Here is a 26,545-nt window from a genome sequence, read left to right on the forward strand (position 1 = left end):
TTTCGTACATGACACAACAGCAGCTGTGTGTATGCAGTGTGTTTTCTGGGTGGTAGGTTTGGTGCATGACACAACAGCAGCTGTGTGTATGTAGTGTGTTTTCTGGGTGGTAGGTTTGGTACATGACACAACAGCAGCTGTGTGTATGTAGTGTGTTTTCTGGGTGGTAGGTATGGTACATGACACAACAGCAGCTGTGTGTATGTTGTGTTTTCTGGGTGGTAGGTATGGTACATGACACAACAGCAGCTGTGTGTATGTAGTGTGTTTTCTGGGTGGTAGGTTTGGTACATGACACAACAGCAGCTGTGTGTATGTAGTGTGTTTTCTGGGTGGTAGGTTTGGTACATGACACAACAGCAGCTGTGTGTATGTAGTGTGTTTTCTGGGTGGTAGGTTTGGTACATGACACAACAGCAGCTGTGTGTATGTTGTGTTTTCTGGGTGGTAGGTTTGGTACATGACACAACAGCAGCTGTGTGTATGTTGTGTTTTCTGGGTGGTAGGTATGGTACATGACACAACAGCCAGACAGACAGAACAGCAGGAGCTGTGTGTTTTCAGGATAGTAGGTTTTCAGTGTGACAGGTAAACACTTGTGGCTTGACTCCACCATCTTCACCACGAGCCAGCTGTATGACGGCACGTTGTGACGACATGGCTGCATGTTGTGACGGCACGTGTGACGACATGGCTGTATGTTGTGATGGCACGTGTGACGACATGGCTGCATGTTGTGACGGCACGTGTGACGACATGGCTGTATGTTGTGACGGCACGTTGTGACGACATGGCTGTATGTTGTGACGGCACGTGTGACGACATGGCTGCATGTTGTGACGGCACGTTGTGACGACATGGCTGCATGTTGTGACCGCACGTTGTGACGACATGGCTGCATGTTGTGACCGCACGTTGTGACGACATGGCTGCATGTTGTGACGGCACGTTGTGACGACATGGCTGCATGTTGTGATGGCACGTTGTGAAGACATTACGGCACGTTGTGACGACATGGCTGCATGTTGTGACAGCACGTTGTGAAGACATTACGGCATGTTGTGACGACAGGACTGCGACGGCACGTTGTGACGACATGACAGCGGCATGTTGTGACAACAAGTTTTGACGACATGACTGCATGTTGTGACGGCACGTTATGACGACAAGTTATGACGGCATGTTGAACACACATATTGAAGTATGACGGCATGTTGTGACCCTAAAAGAGGAGGGCTTGGGGGGGGGGGGGGGGGGGGGGGGGGAGAGAGAGAGAACATCTCCGAACGAAATACATCGAAAATAACGTACTACGTCCACAGGGCAGTGAGAAGGAATTCCACAATCTCCAGCGGGTGGAGAATCCTTGCAATTTTCAGAAAGGACGCTACAAAAACGTCTCCAATGGGAGCAGAGAAAGTTTCAGTTTCAGTTTCAGTAGCTCAAGGAGGCGTCACTGCGTTCGGACAAAACCATATACGCTACACCACATCTGCCGAGCAGATGCCTGACCAGCAGCGTAACCCAACGCGCTTAGTCAGGCCTTGAGAAAAAAAAAAAAAACACACACCAAAAAAAACAAAACAAAAAAAAAACACACAAAAAAACAAACAAACAAAAAACAAACAAACGGGGGAATAAATAATAGATAAGCTTGCATAAATAAATAAATAAATAAATAAATAATTATAATATAGAAAAAGGTAGTAGTTATAATATTAGTAATACTAATAAAATGATAATAATAAAACATAAATAAATAAATCAGACAACAATGGTGATAAATAAGCGAATAGATGTAAAATATGAAGACACACATTCACACATACACCCACACATGCATAACAGAAATGCACCAAACATGCAGTTTCACATATATGAAAGCACAGTCAAATGCATATAAACGTACATGAGCTCCAACACACACACACACACACACACACACACACACACACGCATTACCGTGCACCTCCTCTAGCCCCCTCCTCCACACACTCATTTCTAGTCTAAGTATCGCAGCTTCCACGGCACACACACACACACACACACACACACACACACACACACACACACTCACAGAGATGAACACTTACTTGTACAAGCACACATGAAAGCACAGTCAAATACATATAAACGTACATGAGCTCCAACACACACACACACATTACCTTGCACCTCCTCTACCCCCTCCTCCACACACTCATTTCTAGTCTACGTATCGCAGCTTCCACGGCACACACACACACACACACACACACAAACACACACTCACAGAGATGAACACTTACTTGTACAAGCACACACACATACGCCCATATCTCCCACCCCCAACCCCACACACGTACATACAAAGATAGATATATATATATATATATATATATATATAATATATATATATATATATATATATATATATATATATATATATATATATATATACGTTCCAATATCCTGTTGCTCCCACAGTGTAGGCATGCATACACTCACATACCTCATCCTCTACCCCACCTCCCCCGCACTCCCACCTCCCCTCACACACACACACACACACACACACACACACACACACACGTACACATATCTCTCCTGACACTTGTGTACACTTTCACTCTCGCGCATTCACAAACGCACTCAAAAGCACAGACCCACACATACACACAAACACACACAGCCGCCACTGACTGGCCGCAAGAGGGATGGGAAAAGATCTCTGATGCCAAGAACGTGGCGTCTAGTGTGTTTGCTCCGTCTATTGTATTTGGAAAGGCCCACAGAGACTCTGTTCCGTTTTGAAGAAATTTGCGCAATGTTGGTTTGGAAATGATGCCGATATTTGTTTGATTTGCAAAGCATCGTGCTCTACCTTTCATGTTAGACTTGCGGCCGCTCCCTCTCTCTGCTTCTATTTCTTTGAGGCGATCGATGGTGTGATGGCCTTGTACCTGTTCTTTTTGGTATTCTTTGACTTTTCTGAGGATTTCCGATTTTCCTAGATGTAGGCCGCTCGTTGGTGTTGCGTTACCAGCAAGTCTGTCAGCTCGCTCATTTCCCTTAACACCTGCATGTCCCGGGCAGTATGACCATGTGAGTTTTTTAATCTGAAAGTTGCGCATTGCGTTATGCCACTCTGGGCTTCCCATTCCGTTTTCAATTTTCTGTATGAGGTTCATTGAGTCGGTTAGAATCATGGCATGTTGGTTTCCGGGCGTATGGATGGACGATAGCCACTGGAGGGCATGTGTCACAGCTTCAACTTCCATCGTTAGGCTGGAGGTTGTGACTTTGTAGGCAGCATTCTCTTCCCAAATTGTTTTTCCATTTTGTTTCGCAGTGAATCCCCAACCAGACTGGTCTTTGGTGACTGAGCCATCTGTGTATATGATGATGTCCTCTTCTTTACTGTTTTCTTCTATAAGCAGCTTCACTTCCGCATCAGTTTTGCCCTCTGGCCATTCCCGACAATGTCTTCCTAGAGTGGGTGAAATGACTGTGTTGAATAGATGGTTGAGGTTTTCGGGGTTTTTCTCCCATTCTTTTGTTTCTTTCAGGTCTTGTAGTCGGCATACTAGCTGGATTGTGTCTTCTGCTTGCCCCATCCATGATCTTCCTCGTCCTAGACGGCTGCCTTTTGGTTCTTTGACTGCGTCATGCAGTGGGTTTTGAGGATTTTCTAATGCTTTGAAGTAGGTCTTGACCTGTTCTAACTTGTTTCTGGCCTGCACTGAAGGAAGGTCAAGCAGGTATCGCATGGTTTCTGTGGGCGTGTCTTTTGTTGTTCCAAGGATCAGCCTCATAGCTTCATTTTGGACTCTTTCTAATTTTAGGAGGTTGCTTTGAGACGGTGTTGTTAGCCCAAGTCCGTAGTCGATCACACTGAGGACGAGTGATTGGTATAGCAGGAAGAGGTGGCGTTGTTCAATTCCTTTGGTTGTCATTGCTTTTAAGACTGAAAGGCCCTTTTTGCATTTGAGAACAGTATTTTCCGTATGTTTTCTGAAGGTCAGCATCCTGTCGAAGTGTATTCCTAGGTAGCGTAGGCATTTAGTTTTCTCAATTTGAATCCCATCGAATGACACAGAAGGTGGTGATTTGCTCGCGGTTTTGTTGTTGAGGGTGCACAGCAACGTTTGGGCTTTCGCTGGATTGATGGAAGATCCTGTGTCTTTGCACCATTGAGCAATATTGTTTAGTTGTTTCTGGACGGCTTTAGTTCTTTCCTGAGCATTTTTCGAAGTTTTGAAGACCAGGCCGTCATCCGCAAGGGTAAGCACCCGAGCAATTCCATTGTTGTTTAAGTCTGCAAGGCCCTTCGTGTAGACATTGTAGAGGACAGGAGAGAGCGGAGACCCTTGTGGCAGTCTCATGGATAGTTTAGAAGGTGCAGACATCCAATCTCCGAGGCGTAGGACGACGGTTCTTTCCTGAAGCGCTGCTGCTATCCATCTTGTCAGTGTCAAACTTACTCCATACCTTAGTAGCAGCTCCATGAGGTGCGCAAACTGGACTTTATTGTAGGCATCTTCAAGGTCAATTGCTACTGCGAGTGTTTCTTCTTTTCTTTGAAATCCTTCATACACCTCATATGCAAAAGCAGCTGCATTTTCCCATGTGGACTTACCTGTTCTGTAACCACCTTGATTTGAAGGGAGAATGTGCCTGTGTTCAAGATCCCTTGCAAGTTTCCTGGCTATCATGCGTTCCATGAGCTTTCCAACAATGTTTTGCATGGTTAGGATCCGGTAGCCGCTTACCTGACGATGGTCCTTTCCTGGTTTTGGTATGGGTTTTAAGAAGCTGTGTGTCCAGTCCTCCGGCACCTGACCATTGTGGAAACTGTTTTGATATAGATTGAAAAGTTTGCTTCTGTCTTCTTCCGATAGCTCCTTGATGTCTGAGTAACGAACTTTGTCTGGGCCAGGAGCCGATTCTTTCTTGCATTTAGCTATTGCCTCGTTTAGATCATCCATTGTCAAGTCATCATCAGGTCCAGTCTGCATAAGGGTTTGGTTTAACTCCTCAATATATTTCTTTTTCTCATCTAAGTTTCTTTGATCACTCTGTTGTATGAAACGTTTGAGCAAGGCAGATCCTTTTTCTTCGTTTGTCTTAAGCTTGGTTCCGTCAGTGTCTAACATGTCTGGGGTTGTTGTTGTGCACGTTTTCCCTTCCATGCGACGATAAAATTGCCAGAACTCTGTCAATGTTGTGTCATAGCAGAGAAAGGATATGACTATCTGTAGACATTGGAATGCCTTCGGCAGACATTTTCACAGAATCAAGCGAAAAGAATTAAATTCATGGCTAAGCGTGCAACACAAAGGAGTTTTTAACTTTGACTTCCTATCCCACATCCTTTCTTTCTGGTCACACACACACACACACACCATCGGAGAGAGAGAGAGAGAGAGAGAGAGAGAGAGAGAGAGAGAGAGAGAAAATAAAGCAGGGGAATGTATCTGGTGATCAAGACATAAACAAAAGACGTCTCACTGCCACTATCTATCATAATCTGTGTGTTTGCCAAGGTTACGGTGAGCTCATTTCTTGGCGGACTTGCGACAGCATTTCAAACTGCAACTTGATTCTCTCTCTCTCTCTCTCTCCCTCCCTCCCCTTTTCCTTTTTTTCCTGCTTCTGTGTGTATCTCTGTCACTCTCGTTTCCTCTCCCTGCCCCCACCCTTCACATACACACACTCTCTACTTGTAGAAAACACACGCACGCACGCACGCACGCATGCACGCACGCACACACCACACACACACACACACACACACACACACACACACACACACACACACACGTCCACTATTCTCGTTAAAGGCATGCATTCGGCGCGTCGCACTGTTTGTCCTGCCATAAACACATCATTTCCCACTCCTTGTAAATGTAAAGACAGCCAATCAGCGAGCAGAACATTTAGACTTGTTTCACCCCTTCTCCACACCCAGTCCCCTCTTCCATCCACACACACACACCACCACAAGGAACAACCCTTTTGTTGCCGTGGGTTCTTTTACGTGCGCTAAGTGCTGCTGCACACGGGACCTCGGTTTATTGTCTCATCCGAATGACTAGCGTCCAGACCACCACTCAAGGTCCAGTGGAGGAGGAGAAATTATCGGCAGCTGAGCCGTGATTCGAACCAGCGCGCTCAGATTCTCTCGCTTCCTATGTGGACGCGTTACCTCTAGGCCATCACTCCACAAAACACATAAAGCTTTTTAAACACATAAAGCAAGAAAGAAACTGACAAAGAACAATTCCAGTGCTGTTGTGACATTACCAGCCAAATTTAAGCCTTGTTTGATAAATGATTTAACTAAAAAATATATGTCCAGAGCTCTCTTTACTGAGTATATTGGACCCCAATACGTATGTTGGACCTCAATAGATGTATAATACAGGTCAATGCATTATATCACTGAGGCAGATGTATAATACATGTCAATGCATTATATCACTCAGATATGTGTTTAAGGAGGAAGGTAGCAGAATGCTTAAGACGCTCAGCTGCTAAGACAGAGTCCGTGAGGGTGTGGGTTCGAATCCCGCTCTCGCCCTTTCTCCCTAGTTTGACTGGAAAATCAAACTGAGCGTCGGTCAATCGGATGAGACAATAAACCGAGGCCCCGTGTCGAGATCCCGTGTGCAGCACACACTTGGCGCACTGAAAAAGAACGCATGGCAACGACAGCGTTGTCCTCTGGCAAAATTATGAAAAAAGGAAAGCCACTCTGATAGGTGCACAAAATGTACAAGCATGCACTCAAGGCCTGACTAAGCGCGTTGGGTAATGCTGCTGGTCAGGCATCTACCAAGCAGATATGGTGTAGCGTGGTATGTGTTTACAATAGGTCAGTGCATGATGTCACAGTGACAGATGTGTAATACAGCTCAATGCACTGTATCAACGAGGACAACACACACCACGCCAGCCGTTAGGGACGCGGTCTGTGTGGAGCACAGCGTCACTTAGCGGGAAGCGGGAGAAAGGTTCCAGAAAGCCAGCAGCAGGAGAGGAGAAATTTGAACTGCACCTCCCTCTGTCTGTCGTCTGGCGTCAAACACTGTGGGGTCAGGAAACTGAGACACGGAGAGAGAGAGAGAGAGGCAGAGAGAGAGAGAGAGAGAGGCAGAGAGAGAGACGGTGGGTGTGGTGGGGAAAAAAAAAAAAGGAGTGAACTGGGAAGAGTACAGGGGGAAGGCAGAAGGGGTAGGAGTGAGGGAGGGCGCAGAGAGGGTGGGAGAGAGGGAGGGCGCAGAGAGGGTGGGAGAGAGGGAGGGCGCAGAGAGGGTGGGAGTGAGGGAGGGCACAGAGAGGGTGGGAGTGAGGGAAGGAGGAAGTCATCCTACGACCTAAAAATATTTGCTTCTTCAGCAAAAAAACAGTTCATAGACTGTGCGGCTTTCCCTGTTTTCTTTCTTTTTTCTATGACGCCAATTTCACTGGAACACGAACACAAACGTCAAAGCACATAAGTGCAGGCTGGAGGCAGCCATTTTGTACCTTTCTTTAGGGTCTCTTTGGTCATGTGTTGTGTGGGTGGGGGAAAAGATAGCGGTAAAGGTGTGACGCTGTCTTGTGACTGACTATGCGGTCTGTTTATTTACTCCTATGTGTGTGTGTGTGTGTGTGTGTGTGTGTGTGTGTGTGTGTACAGTCTGTCTCCCTCCCTTACCTCCCCTCCACCCCCCATCTCACCCCTCCCAGGCCCCTCCCCGTTCCCCCCCTTTGCGCAGCTGGTCTTCAGCTTTTCTGTTGTATCAGCTTTCCCCCCCAGTACTACCGGGACAGTACAGACCAGACAGTGAAATGTTTATGGCGGTTCCCGTCTGGTCTGACGGTTTTCATGCTGACCTGGCAAATACTGAAACTACAGCCCATCACATCGCCCATCCCCAAACCCTTATCTTCTGTTTCTCCCTCTCCATGTCTGTCACAGAGAGAGAGAGAGAGAGAGAGGGGGGGGGGGGGGGGGCGAGAGTGTGTGTGAGGAAGAGAGAGGGAGAGAAAGACATGGGAAGGGGGTGGGAGGGTTGGGGGAAGGGTCTGGGTGCAATCGGGGATCGGGGATGGGGGTAGGGGGTGGGGGTGGGGGGTCGGAGGTACAATCTGGATACACATATCAATAACAAGAACCATGTTACAATATGAATCAGCGTGCTTCGTGGGGTCGGATGGGGTACAATCTGGATATACATATCAATAACAAGAATAATGTTACAATATGAATTAGCGTGCTTGCAAACCTCAACAGAATCAGACAAGCTGATAAAAAGTCGTAGGGAATGTTTTGGGTATCATCAAAGATTATCTTTCAGCCGCAAAATTCAAGGGTTGACAAATGTCTTTAACGATCACACACACACACACACACACACACACACACACACACACACACACACACACACACACACACACACACACACACACCAATAATAAAGATAATAAACGTGTTTGTAATATACTTTTGACATTTTCATAACCATTTTAACATAATTTTGCAGTATCATTATAATCTTACACATTCACCAGTATCAACAAATCAAACAAATAGAAGGCATGAAATTAATGTCGTTGTCACTTCAGTGATCACCATTAATTATACGAAATCTTTTATCGATACCATGAAATATATATTGAGACATTTTATACGCCTATGTGGGTCATAGTCTGCTTGGAACAATATGTAAACGGGGGCTTTCTATGAGTCTTTTAGAATTTTTATTCTTAGATCAAAGACTGGGCATTCAAAGTGAAAATGTAATTCATTTTCGGTTTTTGATATACAAATGGGGCAGCATCTTTTCTGATTCGAATTGCTATAGCGATGGGTATTATTACTGAGAGAAGTACACAAAATCTGATATGAAAGAGAGCAACTCTAAAGGAGGGGGAGAGAAAGACAGAGAGACAGAGAGAGAGGGAGGCAGAGACAGACAGACAGACAGACAGACAGACAGATGGAAATAGCTCCCAACCCATACCAGTTGACTGAAGAAAGCGTTTCCTGGTCCAGGAATTTCCGTTCTACATATCAAAGACGTCTGTGGTGATCCTCACAACATCGTGTCAAGTACAAAGACTTACTGTGTCCTTCACAACATCCTGTCCCCAACACAAAGATCTGGTCTTACACTTCACAACACTGTGTCAAAGTACAAAGACTTACTGTGTCCTTAACAACACCCTGTCCCCAAAACAAAGATCTGGTGTTACACTTCACTACATCGTGTCAAAGTACAAAGACTTACTGTGTCCTTAACAACACCCTGTCCCCAAAACAAAGATCTGGTGTTACACTTCACTACATCGTGTCAAAGTACAAAGACTTACTGTGTCCTTAACAACACCCTGTCCACAAAACAAAGGTCGGATGTTACTCTTCACAAAAATCTGGTGTTACACAGTCTTTTCTGGCAGTGTTGGGCTGACACAGTGACACAGTGCAGAGCAACACTGCTGGATCCACTGAGGTCAGACGCCAGGACAAATGAGGATAACGTCCCATGACACAGTGACACAGTGCACAGCAACACTGCTGGATCCACTGAGGTCAGATGCCAGGACAAATGAGGATAACGTCCCATGACACAGTGACACAGTGCAGAGCAACACTGCTGGATCCACTGAGGTCAGATGCCAGGACAAATGAGGATAACGTCCCATGACACAGTGACACAGTGCACAGCAACACTGCTGGATCCACTGAGGTCAGATGCCAGGACAAATGAGGATAACGTCCCATGACACAGTGACACAGTGCACAGCAACACTGCTGGATCCACTGAGGTCAGATGCCAGGACAAATGAGGATAACGTCCCATGACACAGTGACACAGTGCAGAGCAACACTGCTGGATCCACTGAGGTCAGATGCCAGGACAAATGAGGATAACGTCCCATGACACAGTGACACAGTGCACAGCAACACTGCTGGATCCACTGAGGTCAGATGCCAGGACAAATGAGGATAACGTCCCATGACACAGTGACACAGTGCACAGCAACACTGCTGGATCCACTGAGGTCAGATGCCAGGACAAATGAGGATAACGTCCCATGACACAGTGACACAGCAACACTGCTGGATCCACTGAGGTCAGATGCCAGGACAAATGAGGATAACGTCCCATGACACAGTGACACAGTGCACAGCAACACTGCTGGATCCACTGAGGTCAGATGCCAGGACAAATGAGGATAACGTCCCATGAGAGGAGAAGGCTGGTGCCTGTGCCTGTCCCTTGATTCTCCAACATCATTGACACAAGACAAAAAAGAGCAGGAAGAATGTCTTTTGTCATCAACATTATTGATCTCTTGACGCCTGCGACTGGAAGGAAGCCCAAACAGCGCTATTTGACTTCAATGACACTCGCTTCATCCATGCGCGTCAGACCACGCTCTCTGCATTCTGACTAACCGGTGGTGACGGTGGTGTGTTCAGAAATCATGGCCAACCATCAGCTTGCTTTCTTTTCAGCTGGTTTTCTATCATTTTTTAGCGCCCCCTATGGCCTAGCCACTCCATCCTTCCTGTCGAACAAGGCCAGATTTTGCTGAGTTCAGTCAGGTCGAAAACAAGTGAAAACGAAGTGTCCAAATAGTTGTGATGAACTGCAAGGAACACATATGACTGACTGGCACTGGTGAATGTTTCTATCAACATGTATGCTGCTTTGTGATAAGACTAGACACAGTAACATCACAAAATAAAGTTACTGAACCAGCATCAGATGTAGAAGGCCGGGATAATGAGACACAATAACTCCGTACGTGCGTGCGTGCGTGCGTGCATGCATATATGAGTGAGTGCGTGTGTGTGTGCGCGCGCGTTTGAGAGTGCGTTTGTGAATCAAATTATAATCAATGTAATACCTTACACACACGCACGCGCAACCGAAACATAGTTATCATACAGCTGAAGTGTGTGTGTAAACTGACACACGCGTGAGCCAAAAAGGGTCTTCACTTACTAACAGATATCAGTGCGCCAATTTGTCTTCGTATATTCTCTTTGTCCTGAAAACATGTAAAGGGCAGTTTTGCCGAAAATGTGTCCTGGGTCATTCATCCTATTGGCGTTATAGACATTCTGTGTTGTAATGGATGATCACCAAGACCCAGGAAGAAGTTGATGATGTAATTAGACCACAGTCAGTATGTACTGTCTGGACAAAGTGAGGAAAAATAAGTAAAGCCTTTACAAGCAAGGGAAGAAAAAAGGAACGAACAACACAAGCTATAATCTTTGTGGACAGCGGACAGCCAACAGAGAGCAGCAGATCTCATTCAGATCCTGAGCTCTCTCGGCACCATACAGTCCCCTCCCCCCACCCCCAACCACCCCCGACCCCCACAGAAGCACATTCCACGACTGAACACTTCCGTTTCAAGACCACTATTCATTCTTTTCTGTGGATGGTGAAGACATGTTTTTTACCCACGAGCTGTGAAATCCGGCAGGTAATGAAGTGTCAGCTGGCTTAGAGTCTGTGAAAGACGTGAAGGATGCACAGGTGGTACACAGCAACGCCCTGCTCACACTTTGAGTTATCCTGACAGTGTTGTTGTTGTTGTGTGTGTGTGTGTGTGTGTGTGTGTGTGCGCGCGCGCGTGAAGGGGCTGGCGGAGTGTGCAGGAGCCAGCAGACTGTCTTTTCTGTCTGTTTGAAAGAGACAGGAAGCGGGACCAGTGGGGCTTGAAATGCATGTTACTAATTGAGGCACGTGGACGGAATGAGAGCTGTGGCTGCTGAACGAGGGCAGGCCATTTTTTCGTTTGATTTTTGGCTGTTTTGTTTATTTGTTTGTTTTTTGTCCCTGTGCAAGTGCATATTGTGCAGTCTATCACTTGTGAGTGTGTAAGGCTGCATGTACATGTGTGAGTGAAGAGAGGGAGAGAGAGAGAGAGAGAGAGACGTTCAATGAATATTTTACATGCGATGTATGTGCAACTGCATTTTAAGCTGGTAGCTGCATCCAAAGTATGATAATATAGCTGAAGGGGTCGTAAGTTTAACGTTTCTATTTCTGAAAGATGAAGACTCTGTGTGTGTGCGTGCGTGCGTGCGTGCGTGCGTGCGTTGTGTGTGTGTGTGTGTGTGTGTGTGTGTGTGTGTGTGTGTGTGTGTGTGTGTGTGTGTGTGTGTGTGTGTTTTCAAGGCAAGACAAGACAAGACAAAATTCTTTATTTCGAGGATAATAGATAAGCACTGGTCTGGGCTGTCTTTTTGCAAAGGGAATTTATGTGAGGATTCAAAGTGAGATTGTTGTCAATTATGATCCCCAGAACTTTATGATCACTGACCTGTTCGATAGGTTCACCTTAAATTTGGATGGAAGGAAAATTATATTTAGTGTTTTGCCTGTTTTGTCTGGTTGTCATAAACATGCATTTTGTTTTTTGTGGGTGAAGAGACATGTGGTTTAGTTTGGTCCATCTAACAGGTTCATCAGTACTTTCTTGTAAGTCTTTTGCAGGAGCGACAATGTCAGTTCAACAAAAGAGAGAGAGAGAACACTGAAAACTGAAATGTTTAACACTTTGGCACTTTGTCATTAGCTTAACGTACACGTGACAGGGGGGTAGTGTGTCTTTTTTTAGCCATTCTTCTCCAAGGTTTGGACAGGACACAGAAAACGGAAGTACTGATAAATCCTATAATAAATATCTACGCAAGTAACATCGACACACATCATATCAATACAAACACATGTACTAAAGTACATATAAATCCTGAAATAATTATTTATGCCTCAACATCAAAACCCATCATTTCAATACGAACACATCAAATAAATACACTGTCGAGATTGACTATCCAAATGTAGCCCTGGCTTTTTATCTATGCTTTTTTCCTCGTCGAACCCATACTAATTTTTAATTGATTAATTAGTTTTTGGACCGATGATGGACGTTTTCCATATATCTATTGCCTCTGATACATATTTTGCAAGTGAAAGTATCATATCTTCATTTTCTGTCATCAGTATGCCGAATAAATCTTTTCTCTGTGCTGGAACTGTATTGAAAATGGTACAGTTTTTTTGCAATTCATCATAACATATCTTCATTTTCTGTGATCAGTTCGCAATTCATCGTATCTTTTGCAGTTAAATATAAAATTATTTTCATCGTCTGGGCTTTCCCAAACACATTGGGCAAGGAGAAGTTGCTAGTCAGAGAGAGAGACAGACAGAGTGTGTGTACATGTGATGATGTGTGGGGGTGAGGAGCAGACTGCTAGCTTGCCCACCAGGGATAAGATAAATAAATCACACCCACTTCACCCGCGATATTACCAACCTCTCGCGTTTCTTGCTGAACACACACAGAAGGCAATGTGAACGTGCTGATTCAGCAAACCCCCAACATCTCTTCAGCAGTATCAGTTCCCCCCTCACCGCCCCTTTCACTGCTCCTCCACCCTTCCCTCTAGTCACATCTACCACTCATACACACACACATACACACACGGAGAGACACACACAGAAAGACATGCACACGCACACGCACCCCCCCCCCCCTCCCCCACATCAGGAAACCGTCAAAATGCCAGCTGGCGACTTAAAGATGCTGCAACCACGACACACTGAACGGTTTTGGTTGGACAGCTGCTGAGTAAGAGGAGAGGGAGAGTGCAGGAGGAGGTCCGTGTATTGTATGCTGGTGAATGATGCAGAGAGAGGTCCGTGTATTGTAGGCTGGTGAATGATGCAGGAAGAGGTCCGTGTATTGTAGGCTGGTGAATATGATGCAGGAAGAGGTCCGTGTATTGTATGCTGGTGAATATGATGCAGGAAGAGGTCCGTGTATTGTATGCTGGTGAATGATGCAGAGAGAGGTCCGTGTATTGTATGCTGGTGAATATGATGCAGGAAGAGGTCCGTGTATTGTATGCTGGTGAATATGATGCAGGAAGAGGTCCGTGTATTGTATGCTGGTGAATGATGCAGAGAGAGGTCCGTGTATTGTATGCTGGTGAATGATGCAGAGAAAGGTCTGTGTATTGTATGTTGTTGAATATGATGCAGGAAGAGGTCCGTGTATTGTAGGCTGGTGAATGATGCAGAGAGAGGTCCGTGTATTGTAGGCTGGTGAATATGATGCAGGGTCCATGTATTGTAGGCTGGTGAATGATGCAGAGAGAGGTCCGTGTATTGTATGCTGGTGAATGATGCAGAGAAAGGTCTGTGTATTGTATGTTGTTGAATATGATGCAGGAAGAGGTCCGTGTATTGTAGGCTGGTGAATGATGCAGAGAGAGGTCCGTGTATTGTATGCTGGTGAATGATGCAGAGAGAGGTCCGTGTATTGTAGGCTGGTGAATGATGCAGAGAAAGGTCTGTGTATTGTAGGCTGGTGAATGATGTAGGGAGAGGTCCGTGTATTGTAGGCTGGTGAATGATGCAGAGAGAGGTCCGTGTATTGTAGGCTGGTGAATGATGCAGAGAGAGGTCCGTGTATTGTAGGCTGGTGAATGATGCAGGAAGAGGTCCATGTATTGTAGGCTGGTGAATGATGCAGAGAAAGGTCTGTGTATTGTAGGCTGGTGTATGATGCAGAGAAAGGTCTGTGTATTGTAGGCTGGTGAATGATGCAGAGAGAGGTCCGTGTATTGTAGGCTGGTGAATGATGCAGGAAGAGGTCCATGTATTGTAGGCTGGTGAATGATGCAGAGAGAGGTCCATGTATTGTAGGCTGGTGAATGATGCAGAGAAAGGTCCATGTATTGTAGGCTGGTGAATGATGCAGAGAAAGGTCCATGTATTGTAGGCTGGTGAATGTTGCAGGAAGAGGTCCGTGTATTGTAGGCTGGTGAATGATGCAGGAAGAGGTCCGTGTATTGTAAGCTGGTGAATGATGCAGAGAAAGATCCATGTATTGTAGGCTGGTGAATGATGCAGAGAGAGGTCCGTGTATTGTAGGCTGGTGAATGATGCAGAGAAAGATCCATGTATTGTAGGCTGGTGAATGATGCAGAGAGAGGTCCGTGTATTGTAGGCTGGTGAATGATGCAGAGAAAGATCCATGTATTGTAGGCTGGTGAATGATGCAGAGAGAGGTCCGTGTATTGTAGGCTGGTGAATGATGCAGAGAGAGGTCCGTGTATTGTATGCTGGTGAATGATGCAGAGAGAGAGGTCCGTGTATTGTAGGCTGGTGAATGATGCAGGAAGAGGTCCGTGTATTGTAGGCTGGTGAATGATGCAGAGAAAGGTCCATGTGTTGTAGGCTGGTGAATATGATGCAGGAAGAGGTCTGTGTATTGTAGGCTGGTGAATGATGCAGAGAAAGGTCCATGTATTGTAGGCTGGTGAATATGATGCAGGAAGAGGTCCGTGTATTGTAGGCTGGTGAATGATGCAGAGAAAGATCCATGTATTGTAGGCTGGTGAATGATGCAGAGAGAGGTCCGTGTATTGTAGGCTGGTGAATGATGCAGAGAAAGATCCATGTATTGTAGGCTGGTGAATGATGCAGAGAGAGGTCCGTGTATTGTAGGCTGGTGAATGATGCAGAGAGAGGTCCGTGTATTGTATGCTGGTGAATGATGCAGAGAGAGAGGTCCGTGTATTGTAGGCTGGTGAATGATGCAGGAAGAGGTCCGTGTATTGTAGGCTGGTGAATGATGCAGAGAAAGGTCCATGTGTTGTAGGCTGGTGAATATGATGCAGGAAGAGGTCTGTGTATTGTAGGCTGGTGAATGATGCAGAGAAAGGTCCATGTATTGTAGGCTGGTGAATATGATGCAGGAAGAGGTCCGTGTATTGTAGGCTGGTGAATGATGCAGAGAGAGGTCTGTGTATTGTAGGCTGGTGAATGATGCAGAGAAAGGTCTGTGTATTGTAGGCTGGTGAATGATGCAGGGTCCATGTATTGTAGGCTGGTGAATGATGCAGAGAGAGGTCCGTGTATTGTAGGCTGGTGAATGATGCAGAGAAAGGTCCATGTATTGTAGGCTGGTGAATGATGCAGAGAAAGGTCCATGTATTGTAGGCTGGTGTATGATGCAGAGAAAGGTCTGTGTATTGTAGGCTGGTGAATGATGCAGAGAGAGGTCCGTGTATTGTAGGCTGGTGAATGATGCAGAGAGAGGTCCATGTATTGTAGGCTGGTGAATGATGCAGAGAAAGGTCTGTGTATTGTAGGCTGGTGAATGATGCAGAGAAAGGTCCATGTATTGTAGGCTGGTGAATGATGCAGAGAGAGGTCCATGTATTGTAGGCTGGTGAATGATGCAGGGTGTTTGTACTGTAGGCTGGTGAATGATGCAGAGAAAGGTCCATGTATTGTAGGCTGGTGAATGATGCAGAGAAAGGTCTGTGTATTGTAGGCTGGTGAATGATGCAGAGAGAGGTCTGTGTATTGTAGGATGGTGAATGATGCAGAGAAAGGTCCATGTATTGTAGGCTGGTGAATGATGCAGAGAAAGGTCTGTGTATTGTAGGCTGGTGAATGATGCAGAGAGAGGTCCATGTATTGTAGGCTGGTGAATGATGCAGAGAGAGGTCCATGTATTGTAGGCTGGTGAATGATGCAGAGAGAGGTCCATGTATTGTAGGCTGGTGAATGATGCAGGGTGTTTGTACTGTAGGCTGGTGAATGATGCAGAGAAAGGTCCATGTATTGTAGGCTGGTGAATGATGCAGAGAGGGGTCCGTGTATTGTAGGCTGGTGAATGATGCAGAGAAAGGTCTGTGTATTGTAGGCTGGTGAATGATGCAGAAAAAGGTCTGTGTATTTTAGGCTGGTGAATGATGCAGGGTCCATGTATTGTAGACTGGTGAATGACCAATCAGACACATCATCCTAGTTCTGTCCTCTTTGACCAATCAGACACAACATCATCCTAGTTCTGTCCTCTTTGACCAATCAGACACATCATCCTAATTCTGTCCCCTTGGACCAATCACACACATCATCCTAGTTCTGTCCTCTTCGACCAATCAGACACAACATCATCCTAGTTCTGTCCTCTTTGACCAATCAGACACAACATCATCCTAGTTCTGTCCCCTTTGACCAATCAGACACCACATCATCCTAGTTCTGTCCCCTTTGACCAATCAGACACCACATCATTCTAGTTCTGTCCCCTTTGACCAATCAGACACCACATCATCCTAGTTCTGTCCCCTTTGACCAATCAGACACCTCATCATCCTAGTTCTGTCCCCTTTTACCAATCAGGTATACATGTTTGTCACATGGTTTCAGGTACTTTGAAGCCTGAAAAATAATCCCATACATGTTTCTCACAATGTTTCTGGTACTTCAGACCTTTTAGAAATAATGTCAAGCATGTTTGACATGTTTCTGGTGCTCACCACATCATCTTATTTCTGTCTTTTTTGACCAATCAGACACCACGTTATCCAAGTAACCAGTGTCCCTGTGACCAATCAGACACCACGTTATCCAAGTAACCTGTGTCCCTGTGACCAATCAGACACCACGTTATCCAAGTAACCAGTGTCCCTGTGACCAATCAGACACCACATTATCCAAGTAATCAGTGTCTCTTTGTCCAATCAGACACCACGTTATCCAAGTAACCAGTGTTCCTATGACCAATCAGACACCACGTTATCCAAGTAACCTGTGTCCCTGTGACCAGTCAAATACCATGTTGGATATCCAAGTAACCAGTGTCTCTTTGTCCAATCAGACACCATGTTATCCAAGTAACCAGTGTCCCTTTGACCAATCAGACATCACATTATCCCAGTAACCAGTGTCTCTTTGACCAATCAATGTGTGTGTGTGTGTGTGTGTGTGTGTGTGTGTGTGTGTGCGCGTGTGTGTGTGTGTGTGTGTGTGTGCATGCTTGTCTCTTTAAATTCATTCTACCTTCACTTTTCCCATTTTTCTAAAACAATATATCTAGCCACCATCACCACTCCTCTCTCACTTCTATAAACCACATACTGCACAAATTTGAATCTCTTCTCATTTTCCCCACTTTCTGTTGCTTATTGTTTCCATTTCTTCCACACTTCTTGACCACTTACATGATTAGGTTTCATCAACACATCTACCTGTTTGTTTTCAATGCTCTGTGGTATGTTATTTGGATGATGTCTTCCCCTCACTCTCTCAAAGAAACAAGTTAACAAGTAACCTTGGACAAACTGACAATTGAAGTTATCTTGAGCTTTTCCAGTTTGTTTGCACACATGCACATTAGTGCATTTTCATGCTCCAAACCTATATTTCTATATGTGTGTACAGAGAAAAGACAGAAGGGGCTGGAGAAGAGGGTGGATGGAGATACACATGTACGTTTGTATAATGTTCCTGCATACATGGACAGAGTCACTTTGACACTTACATATGGAGAGAGACAGACAGACAGAGAAAGGGAAACAGACAGACCAAACAAGATGAACTAAAAATCATGTTTTTTTCAGACAATACTTAGGTGGTGTTTTTTTCTATCTTATATATATATTATATATATATATATATATATATATATATATATATATATATATAAAAGAAAAGGCAACAGAGAAGAGGTGAATGAGAGAATGTGTGAGAGACACAGAGAGAGAGAGAGATGTGTGGGCGCAGGGGTGAAGATGTTCACCGAGAGACAAAATCATGCACACAAAGAAAAAGTATACATTATAACATACAATGAAAACTCTTTTTGCAAACTGACACAAAGAAAAAGTATACATTATAACATACGATGAAAACTCTTTTTGCAAACTGAATCTCGTTCACCAGTCAGTCAGTCACACCACCATCACACACCCAGACTGAGACAGACAGACAGACAGGCAACAGGCAGGCAGGCAGATTGACAGACAGATAATCACACACTGATCTTACAACACTCAGACAGACAGACAGACAGACAGGCAGGCAGGCAGGCAGGCAGACCAACTGACAGATAATCACACACTGACCTTACAACACTCAGACAGACAGACAGACAGACAGACAGGCAGACCTACTGACAGAAAATCACACACTGACCTTACAACACTCAGACAGACAGACAGACAGACAGGCAGACCTACTGACAGAAAATCACACACTGACCTTACAACACTCAGACTGACAGACAGACAGGCAGACTGACTGTCAGATAATCACACACTGACCTTACCACATTCAGACAAACAGACAGACAGACAGACAGACTGACTGTCAAATAATCACACACTGACCTTACCACATTCAGACAGACAGACAAACAGACAGACAGGCAGGCAGACTGACTGTCAGATAATCACACACTGACCTTACAACAGTCAGACAGACAGACAGGCAGACTGACAGGCAGACTGACTGTCAGATAATCACACACTGACCTTACAACACTCAGACAGACAGACAGACAGATAGACAGACAGACAGGCAGACTGACAGCCAGCCATGACACACTGTCTCACCTTTCCGTAACTTGACGTTGGCTCCCTCAGTCCCTCCCAGAATCACCACCACCACCACCACCCAGAGCGGCAGTCTGCCCATCATGCCGCCAGCCACAGACCCTGACCCTAACTCCCTGGTCACCATGGACGATCGTCGCACCTCCTCCCAGGGCTAAGGGTTCCAGTCTTTTTCTCTCTCTCCTCTCTCGGCCTCTTTTTCTCTCCTCAACGTGCACACATGCCTGCAAAGACTGAACGTGTAAGTCTGGTCCCGCGGCTTTCTTTCTTTCCTTCTTTCTTGTTCTTTCGCTCTTTACCACCCCCACCCCCACTCCCTTATCACCCCACCACCACTACCAGCAGCACAAGGCTGGCGTTGCGGGGCTGGAAGCGGCTTCCTCCCGACACACAACAGACCTCCACGTCCACAACAGAGCGGAAAATGGAGTCCCTCTCTGTCGCTCTGTCAGCCCATCTGACCCAGAGCTTCTGTCATGGGGGGACAGACACAACTAAAGACCCAGTGCTAGGCCTAAAACTTTCAGGGGAAAAAAGGGCTGTGGTCTTGCCAACTTTCAGGCAAAGTGTGTCGTCCAAAAGTTGTCCGACCCCCACACCCCCACTCTTCCGGTGGCGGTTTTTTCCCCTACCCCTCTCTACTGCATTCCCCTCTCTCCCTCCCTCTCCAATGTGTGTGTGTGTGTGTGTGTGTGTGTCTGTGTGTGTGTGTGCGTGCGTGTGTGTGTGTGTGTGTGTGTCTGGCAGTGCCGTGTGTGAGAGAGTCTGACGACTACTTGTGGTTCCACAGCACAGCCCGGGAGAGAAAGTTGCAGCAGTATTTATTTACCTCTCCCCCAGACTGGGTCGACAGCAAAGTCTGTCTTGTTGGAAAGAGGTGTAGGCCTAGTGTGTGAACGGGACATACCACCCCCTTCCTTCCCATGCCCTCCCTTCCCTCCTTTCCAGTACGCGCGTTCCAGACTCAGCAGAATCCGCCACAACCAAGGGGTGCGATGCTACACCGGCCTGCCCGCTTGTTGCCAGGAGCGGCGGCAGCCACAGGCATTAGAGGTGGAGGCTGTGGCAGCACTCAGTGCCAGCACGCAGGGTGGTGTGGAATCGTGTGGCTGTGGGCTGACTGGCAGCACTCACAGCAAAGAGCCGATACACATTATAAGTAAGGGGCCTCCAACTGCACCTATGCTACGTACAGGCTCTGTGCTAACAGCGGAATCATACAGGGAACATTAACAGGGAACCGCCTGTGTCAGGCCGGGCTGGATGCAAGGAATTTTTTGGCCCGCTGGAACTCTGTTTCATTTCTTCCCACTGAGAGAGAGAGAGTGGTGGGGGTAAGGGGGGGGGCGAGGGGGGGGGGGCTGAATGTTTACCGTGTTGGTAAACAATCCAGATACAATTGCGTTTTGTTTAGGCAGAGAGAGATCACCAGACAGAAGGGCGGGGGCAGTTTCCGTGTTTATGGATAATCCAGTGCCATGTTCCTGAAGAGAGAGAGAGAGAGGTGGGGGGAGGCAGACAGACAGACTTCCCCCAACCGAAGTCAGGTACCCATTCACACATGGATGGCGTGAAGAAAGTTGGAGTGAAGTGCCCTTCACAAGGACCAGCATCGTGTGAAAGAGGCCCAAACCAGGCGGACCCTGAAACCACTGGATCAGAACCATGTAGACATATCAACCATACATCCTAGTGATCACAACAGTCCTGACTATAGCCATATACATCAGTGATCACAGCAGTCCTGACCATAGCCATATATATCAGTGATCACAACAGTCCTGACTGACTATAGCCATATACATCAGTGATCACAACAGTCCTGACTATAGCCATATACATCAGTGATCACAGCAGTCCTGACCATAGCCATATATATCAGTGATCACAACAGTCCTGACTGACTATAGCCATATACATCAGTGATCACAACAGTCCTGACTATAGCCATATACATCAGTGATCACAGCAGTCCTGACCATAACCATACACATCAGTAATCACAACAGTCCTGACTATAGCCATATACATCAATGATCACAACAGTCCTGACTATAGCCATATATATCAGTGATCACAACAGTCCTGACTGACTATAGCCATATACATCAGTGATCACAACAGTCCTGACCATAGCCATATACATCAGTGATCACAACAGTCCTGACCATAGCCATATACATCAGTGATCACAACAGTCCTGACCATAACCATATACATCAGTGATCACAACAGTCCTGACCATAGCCATACACATCAGTGATCACAACTGTCCTGACTATAGCCATATATATCAGTGATCACAACAGTCCTGACCATAGCCATATCCAGTGATCACAACAGTCCTGACTATAGCCATATACATCAGTGATCACAACAGTCCTGACCATAGCCATATCCAGTGATCACAACAGTCCTGACTATAGCCATATACATCAGTGATCACAACAGTCCTGACCATAGCCATATACATCAGTGATCACAACAGTCCTGACCATAGCCATATACATCAGTGATCACAACAGTCCTGACCATAGCCATATACATCAGTGATCACAACTGTCCTGACTATAGCCATACACATCAGTGATCACAACAGTCCTGACCATAGCCATATACATCAGTGATCACAACAGTCCTGACCATAGCCATATACATCAGTGATCACAACAGTCCTGACTATAACCATACACATCAGTGATCACAACAGTCCTGACCATAGCCATATACATCAGTGATCACAACAGTCCTGACCATAGCCATATACATCAGTGATCACAACAGTCCTGAGTATAGCCATACGCATCAGTGATCACAACAGTCCTGACTATAGCCATATACATCAGTGATCACAACTGTCCTGACTATAGCCATGTACATCAGTGATCACAACAGTCCTGACAATAGCCATATACATCAGTGATCACAACAGTCCTGACTATAGCCATATACATCAGTGATCACAACAGTCCTGACTATAGACATACACATCAGTGATCACAACAGTCCTGAGTATAGCCATATACATCAGTGATCACAACAGTCCTGACTATAGCCATGTACATCAGTGATCACAACAGTCCTGAGTATAGCCATATACATCAGTGATCACAACAGTCCTGACTATAGACATACACATCAGTGATCACAACAGTCCTGACTATAGCCATACACATCAGTGATCACAACAGTCCTGACTATAACCATACACATCAGTGATCACAACAGTCCTGACCATAGCCATACGCATCAGTGATCACAACAGTCCTGACCATAGCCATATACATCAGTGATCAGTGATCACAACAGTCCTGAGTATAGCCATGTACATCAGTGATCACAACAGTCCTGACCATAACCATATACATCAGTGATCACAACAGTCCTGACTATAGCCATACACATCAGTGATCACAACAGTCCTGACCATAACCATACACATCAGTGATCACAACAGTCCTGACTATAGCCATATACATCAGTGATCACAACAGTCCTGACCATAGCCATATACATCAGTGATCACAACAGTCCTGACCATAACCATATACATCAGTGATCACAACAGTCCTGACTATAGCCATACACATCAGTGATCATAACAGTCCTGACCATAGCCATATACATCAGTGATCACAACAGTCCTGACCATAGCCATATACATCAGTGATCACAACAGTCCTGACCATAGCCATATACATCAGTGATCACAACAGTCCTGACCATAGCCATATACATCAGTGATCACAACAGTCCTGACCATAGCCATATACATCAGTGATCACAACAGTCCTGACTATAGCCATATACATCAGTGATCACAACAGTCCTGACCATAGCATATACATCAGTGATCACAACAGTCCTGACTATAGCCATATACATCAGTGATCACAACAGTCCTGAGTATAGCCATGTACATCAGTGGTCAGAAAAGTCCTGACCACAGCCATATATCGGGTGTCCCCCAAAAAAGTGAACCGCTTTTTGACAACTATTTTCTCAGTGACAGAGAAACCGAATTCATTGAAAATTTTCACATAGTAAACTTAGGGTATCATCAACATGTCTGCAAAATATCTAAAAGTTCGGACGCAAATTATTCGAGTATTGTCAAATTCAAAACAGCATGTCAAAAAATCCAATATCAGAGCTGTGCAATGTGACCTTCATCATGTTCATGCCAGCTGCCAGGTGTTGGCATCTGTCAATCAGTGTCAATCTAAAAATAACCTGTCTGGGTGTTGTTGTTTGTTTTTTTTTAATGTTTTTATTTTTTTGTTATTGTCGTCTGTGTCCAAAATCAGTTTTGTCCTTTGGAAGGATCAACCATGCCTTTGAGCGAAAATGACAAGGTTACCACTGAAAACTGTTTCAAGGAGAAAGGCTGGGGTGGAAGAATGATCGTAAAGGAACTTCCAGGCAAGGGGTGGAGTCATCAGTGTCACTGTATATAGACAGCGGGAGAATCTGAGCGCGCGGGTTCGAATCACGGCTCAGCCGCCGATATTTTCTCCCCCTCCACTAGACCTTGAGTGATGGTCTGGACTCTAGTCATTTGGACGAGACGATAAACCGAGGTCCCGTGTGCAGCATGCACTTACCGCAAGTAAAAGAACCCACGGCAATAAAAGGGTTGTTCCTGGCAAAATTCCGTAGAAAAATCCACTTCGATAGGAAAAACAAATAAAAAAAATAAAATTAAAAAAACCAAAAAAAAAACGGCACGCAGGGGGGGAAAAAAAAGGGTGGCGCTGTAGTGTAGCGACGCGCTCCCCCTGGGGAGAGCAGCCCGAATTTCACACAAAGAAATCTGTTGTGATAAAAAGAAATATAAATACAGACACACACACACACACACATGCACGCACGCACACACACACACACACACACACACACACACACACACACTCTCTCTCTCTCTCTCTCTCTCTCACACACACACACCGGCACACACACACACGTTTGAACAGAAGCCGCATATTACATGTGAATGGGGCTGATGACTAGATCTTCAGGTAGATGGTTGTTGATTGCACAATTCTATTTATCATACTGGATTTGATCGACAGACAGGACATTGACTGCTTTGGGGAAACAAGTGTTTGGGGAAAAAGCTAGTATAACTTTCAGTTTCAGTTTCAGTAGCTCAAGGAGGCGTCACTGCGTTCGGACAAATCCATATACGCCACACCACATCTGACAAGCAGATGCCTGACCAGCAGCGTAACCCAACGCGCTCAGTCAGGCCTTGAGAAAAAAAAAACACAAACAAACAAAAAAACCTAAAACTATCTGACGAACAGACAGATAGTTTTAGTTATTCTCTGTATGTGTTTGAAGTGGGCTGATATAGCTTCTGTTTTCTGACGAACAGACAGATAGTGTTACTTATGTATGTGCTGCAGTGTGCTGGTATAGCTTGTCTTCTGACGAACAGATAGTGTTAGTTATTCTCTGTATGTGTTTGAAGTGTGCTGGTATAGCTTCTGTTTTCTGACGACCAGACAGATACTAGTAGTGTATGTGTTTGAAGTGTGCTAGTATAGCTTCTGTTTTCCGGCTGACGAACAGACAGATAGTGTCAGTTATTCTCTGTATGTGTTTGGAGTGGCCTGATATAGATTCTGTTTTCTGACGAACAGACAGATAGTGTTACTTATGTATGTGCTGAAGTGTGCTGGTATAGCTTGTCTTCTGACGAACAGATAGTATTAGTTATTCTCTGTATGTGTTTGAAGTGTGCTGGTATAGCTTCTGTCTTCTGACGAACAGACAGATACTAGTAGTGTATGTGTTTGAAGTGTGCTGGTATAGCTTCTGTCTTCTGACGAACAGACAGATAGTGCTAGTTATTCTCTGTATGTGTTTGAAGTGTGCTGGTACAGCTTCTGTCTTCTGACGAACAGACAGATAGTGCTAGTTATTCTCTGTATGTGTTTGAAGTGTGCTGGTATAAGTTCTGTTTTCTGACGAACGGACAGACAGTGCTAGTTATTCTCTGTATGTGTTTGAAGTGTGCTGGTATTGCTTCTGTTTTCCGAGCTGACGAACAGAGAGATAGTGCTAGTTATTCTCTGTATATGTTTGAAGTGTGCTGGTATAAGTTCTGTTTTCTGACGAACGGACAGACAGTGCTAGTTATTCTCTGTATGTGTTTGAAGCCGTGTGCTGGTACAACTCAGAATCTGTTTTCTGACGAACAGACAGATACTAGTAGTGTTAATTATTCTCTGTATGTGTTTGAAGTGTGCTGGTATAGCTTCTGTTTTCTGACGAACAGACAGATAGTGTTAGTTATTCTCTGTATGTGTTTGAAGTGGGTTGATATATCTTCTGTTTCCTGACGAACAGACAGATAGTGTTAGTTATTCACCGTATGTGCTGAAGTGAGCTGGTATAGCTTCTGTTTTCTGACGAACTGGCAGTTAGACTGTAATCGTTGGGATGGGCATCAGCTGCCAATCCTTCAGTGCAATAAAAAAATATTAAAAAAATTGTCAATGCGGCTTTTCATGTACTAGGTTTTCCTTGTCAGATTTGTTTGAAATATTCCGGCTATGAACTGAAAATCTGCAATTTCATCTGTATCAGACATTTCCTCATAATGTTCAGTAACTTTTGTTTTCAACTAAACAAAAGGCCCAGGAGAAGTTACAACGTGAATCCGGACCATGTGACCCCTCAACCACCTCCTTGCCCCCTCTGCACGCTGTTTGATCTTCCCAGGACCCAGAAATACCCGGCTAACCCACTTCCCCAAATTCTGACGAAGCCGGAGTGACGTCGAGGCGAGATGGAGGGGAACAGACTGACGACCTGAAGTGGGCGGCAGAGAACAGAAGGAAGGCCCCATTGTGAAAAAGACATTGTCTGTGGAACAGACAGAACATCCACGTCTTAGGCCTGGGCTGGAGGCAGCGCGGTAACGTCGTTACACAACGCCAAGCAGCCACGGAAATTAAACACTGCGGTATTCGCATTTTAAAAAAAAAAGAAGAAAAAGAAAAGAAAAAAGAAAAAAAAAAGAAAAAAAGAGTACGCCAGTTATTCAGTTATTGAAAAGAAAAGTTTTGGGCAAACACACAGACACACACACAGAGGGTTACTTGTGATGGCATAGCTCCATGC

General features: G+C 45.3%; 1 protein-coding gene across 1 annotated transcript in view; it reads right to left on the reverse strand.

Annotated features, from left to right (window-relative positions):
• Window positions 1-19,977, reverse strand: part of LOC143276145 (uncharacterized) — a 215,760-nt gene extending 195,783 nt beyond the window's left edge. Inside the window, exon 1 of the mRNA XM_076580561.1 lies at window positions 19,415-19,977. Within this exon, the coding sequence (XP_076436676.1) occupies window positions 19,415-19,541 (127 nt within the window). The 5' untranslated portion in view covers window positions 19,542-19,977. The remainder of the gene's footprint in view (window positions 1-19,414) is intronic.
• Window positions 19,978-26,545: the final 6,568 nt, after the last annotated feature.

This window comes from Babylonia areolata, chromosome 31, assembly GCF_041734735.1.
Source record: "Babylonia areolata isolate BAREFJ2019XMU chromosome 31, ASM4173473v1, whole genome shotgun sequence".
Taxonomy (NCBI): Eukaryota; Metazoa; Mollusca; class Gastropoda; order Neogastropoda; family Buccinidae; genus Babylonia; species Babylonia areolata.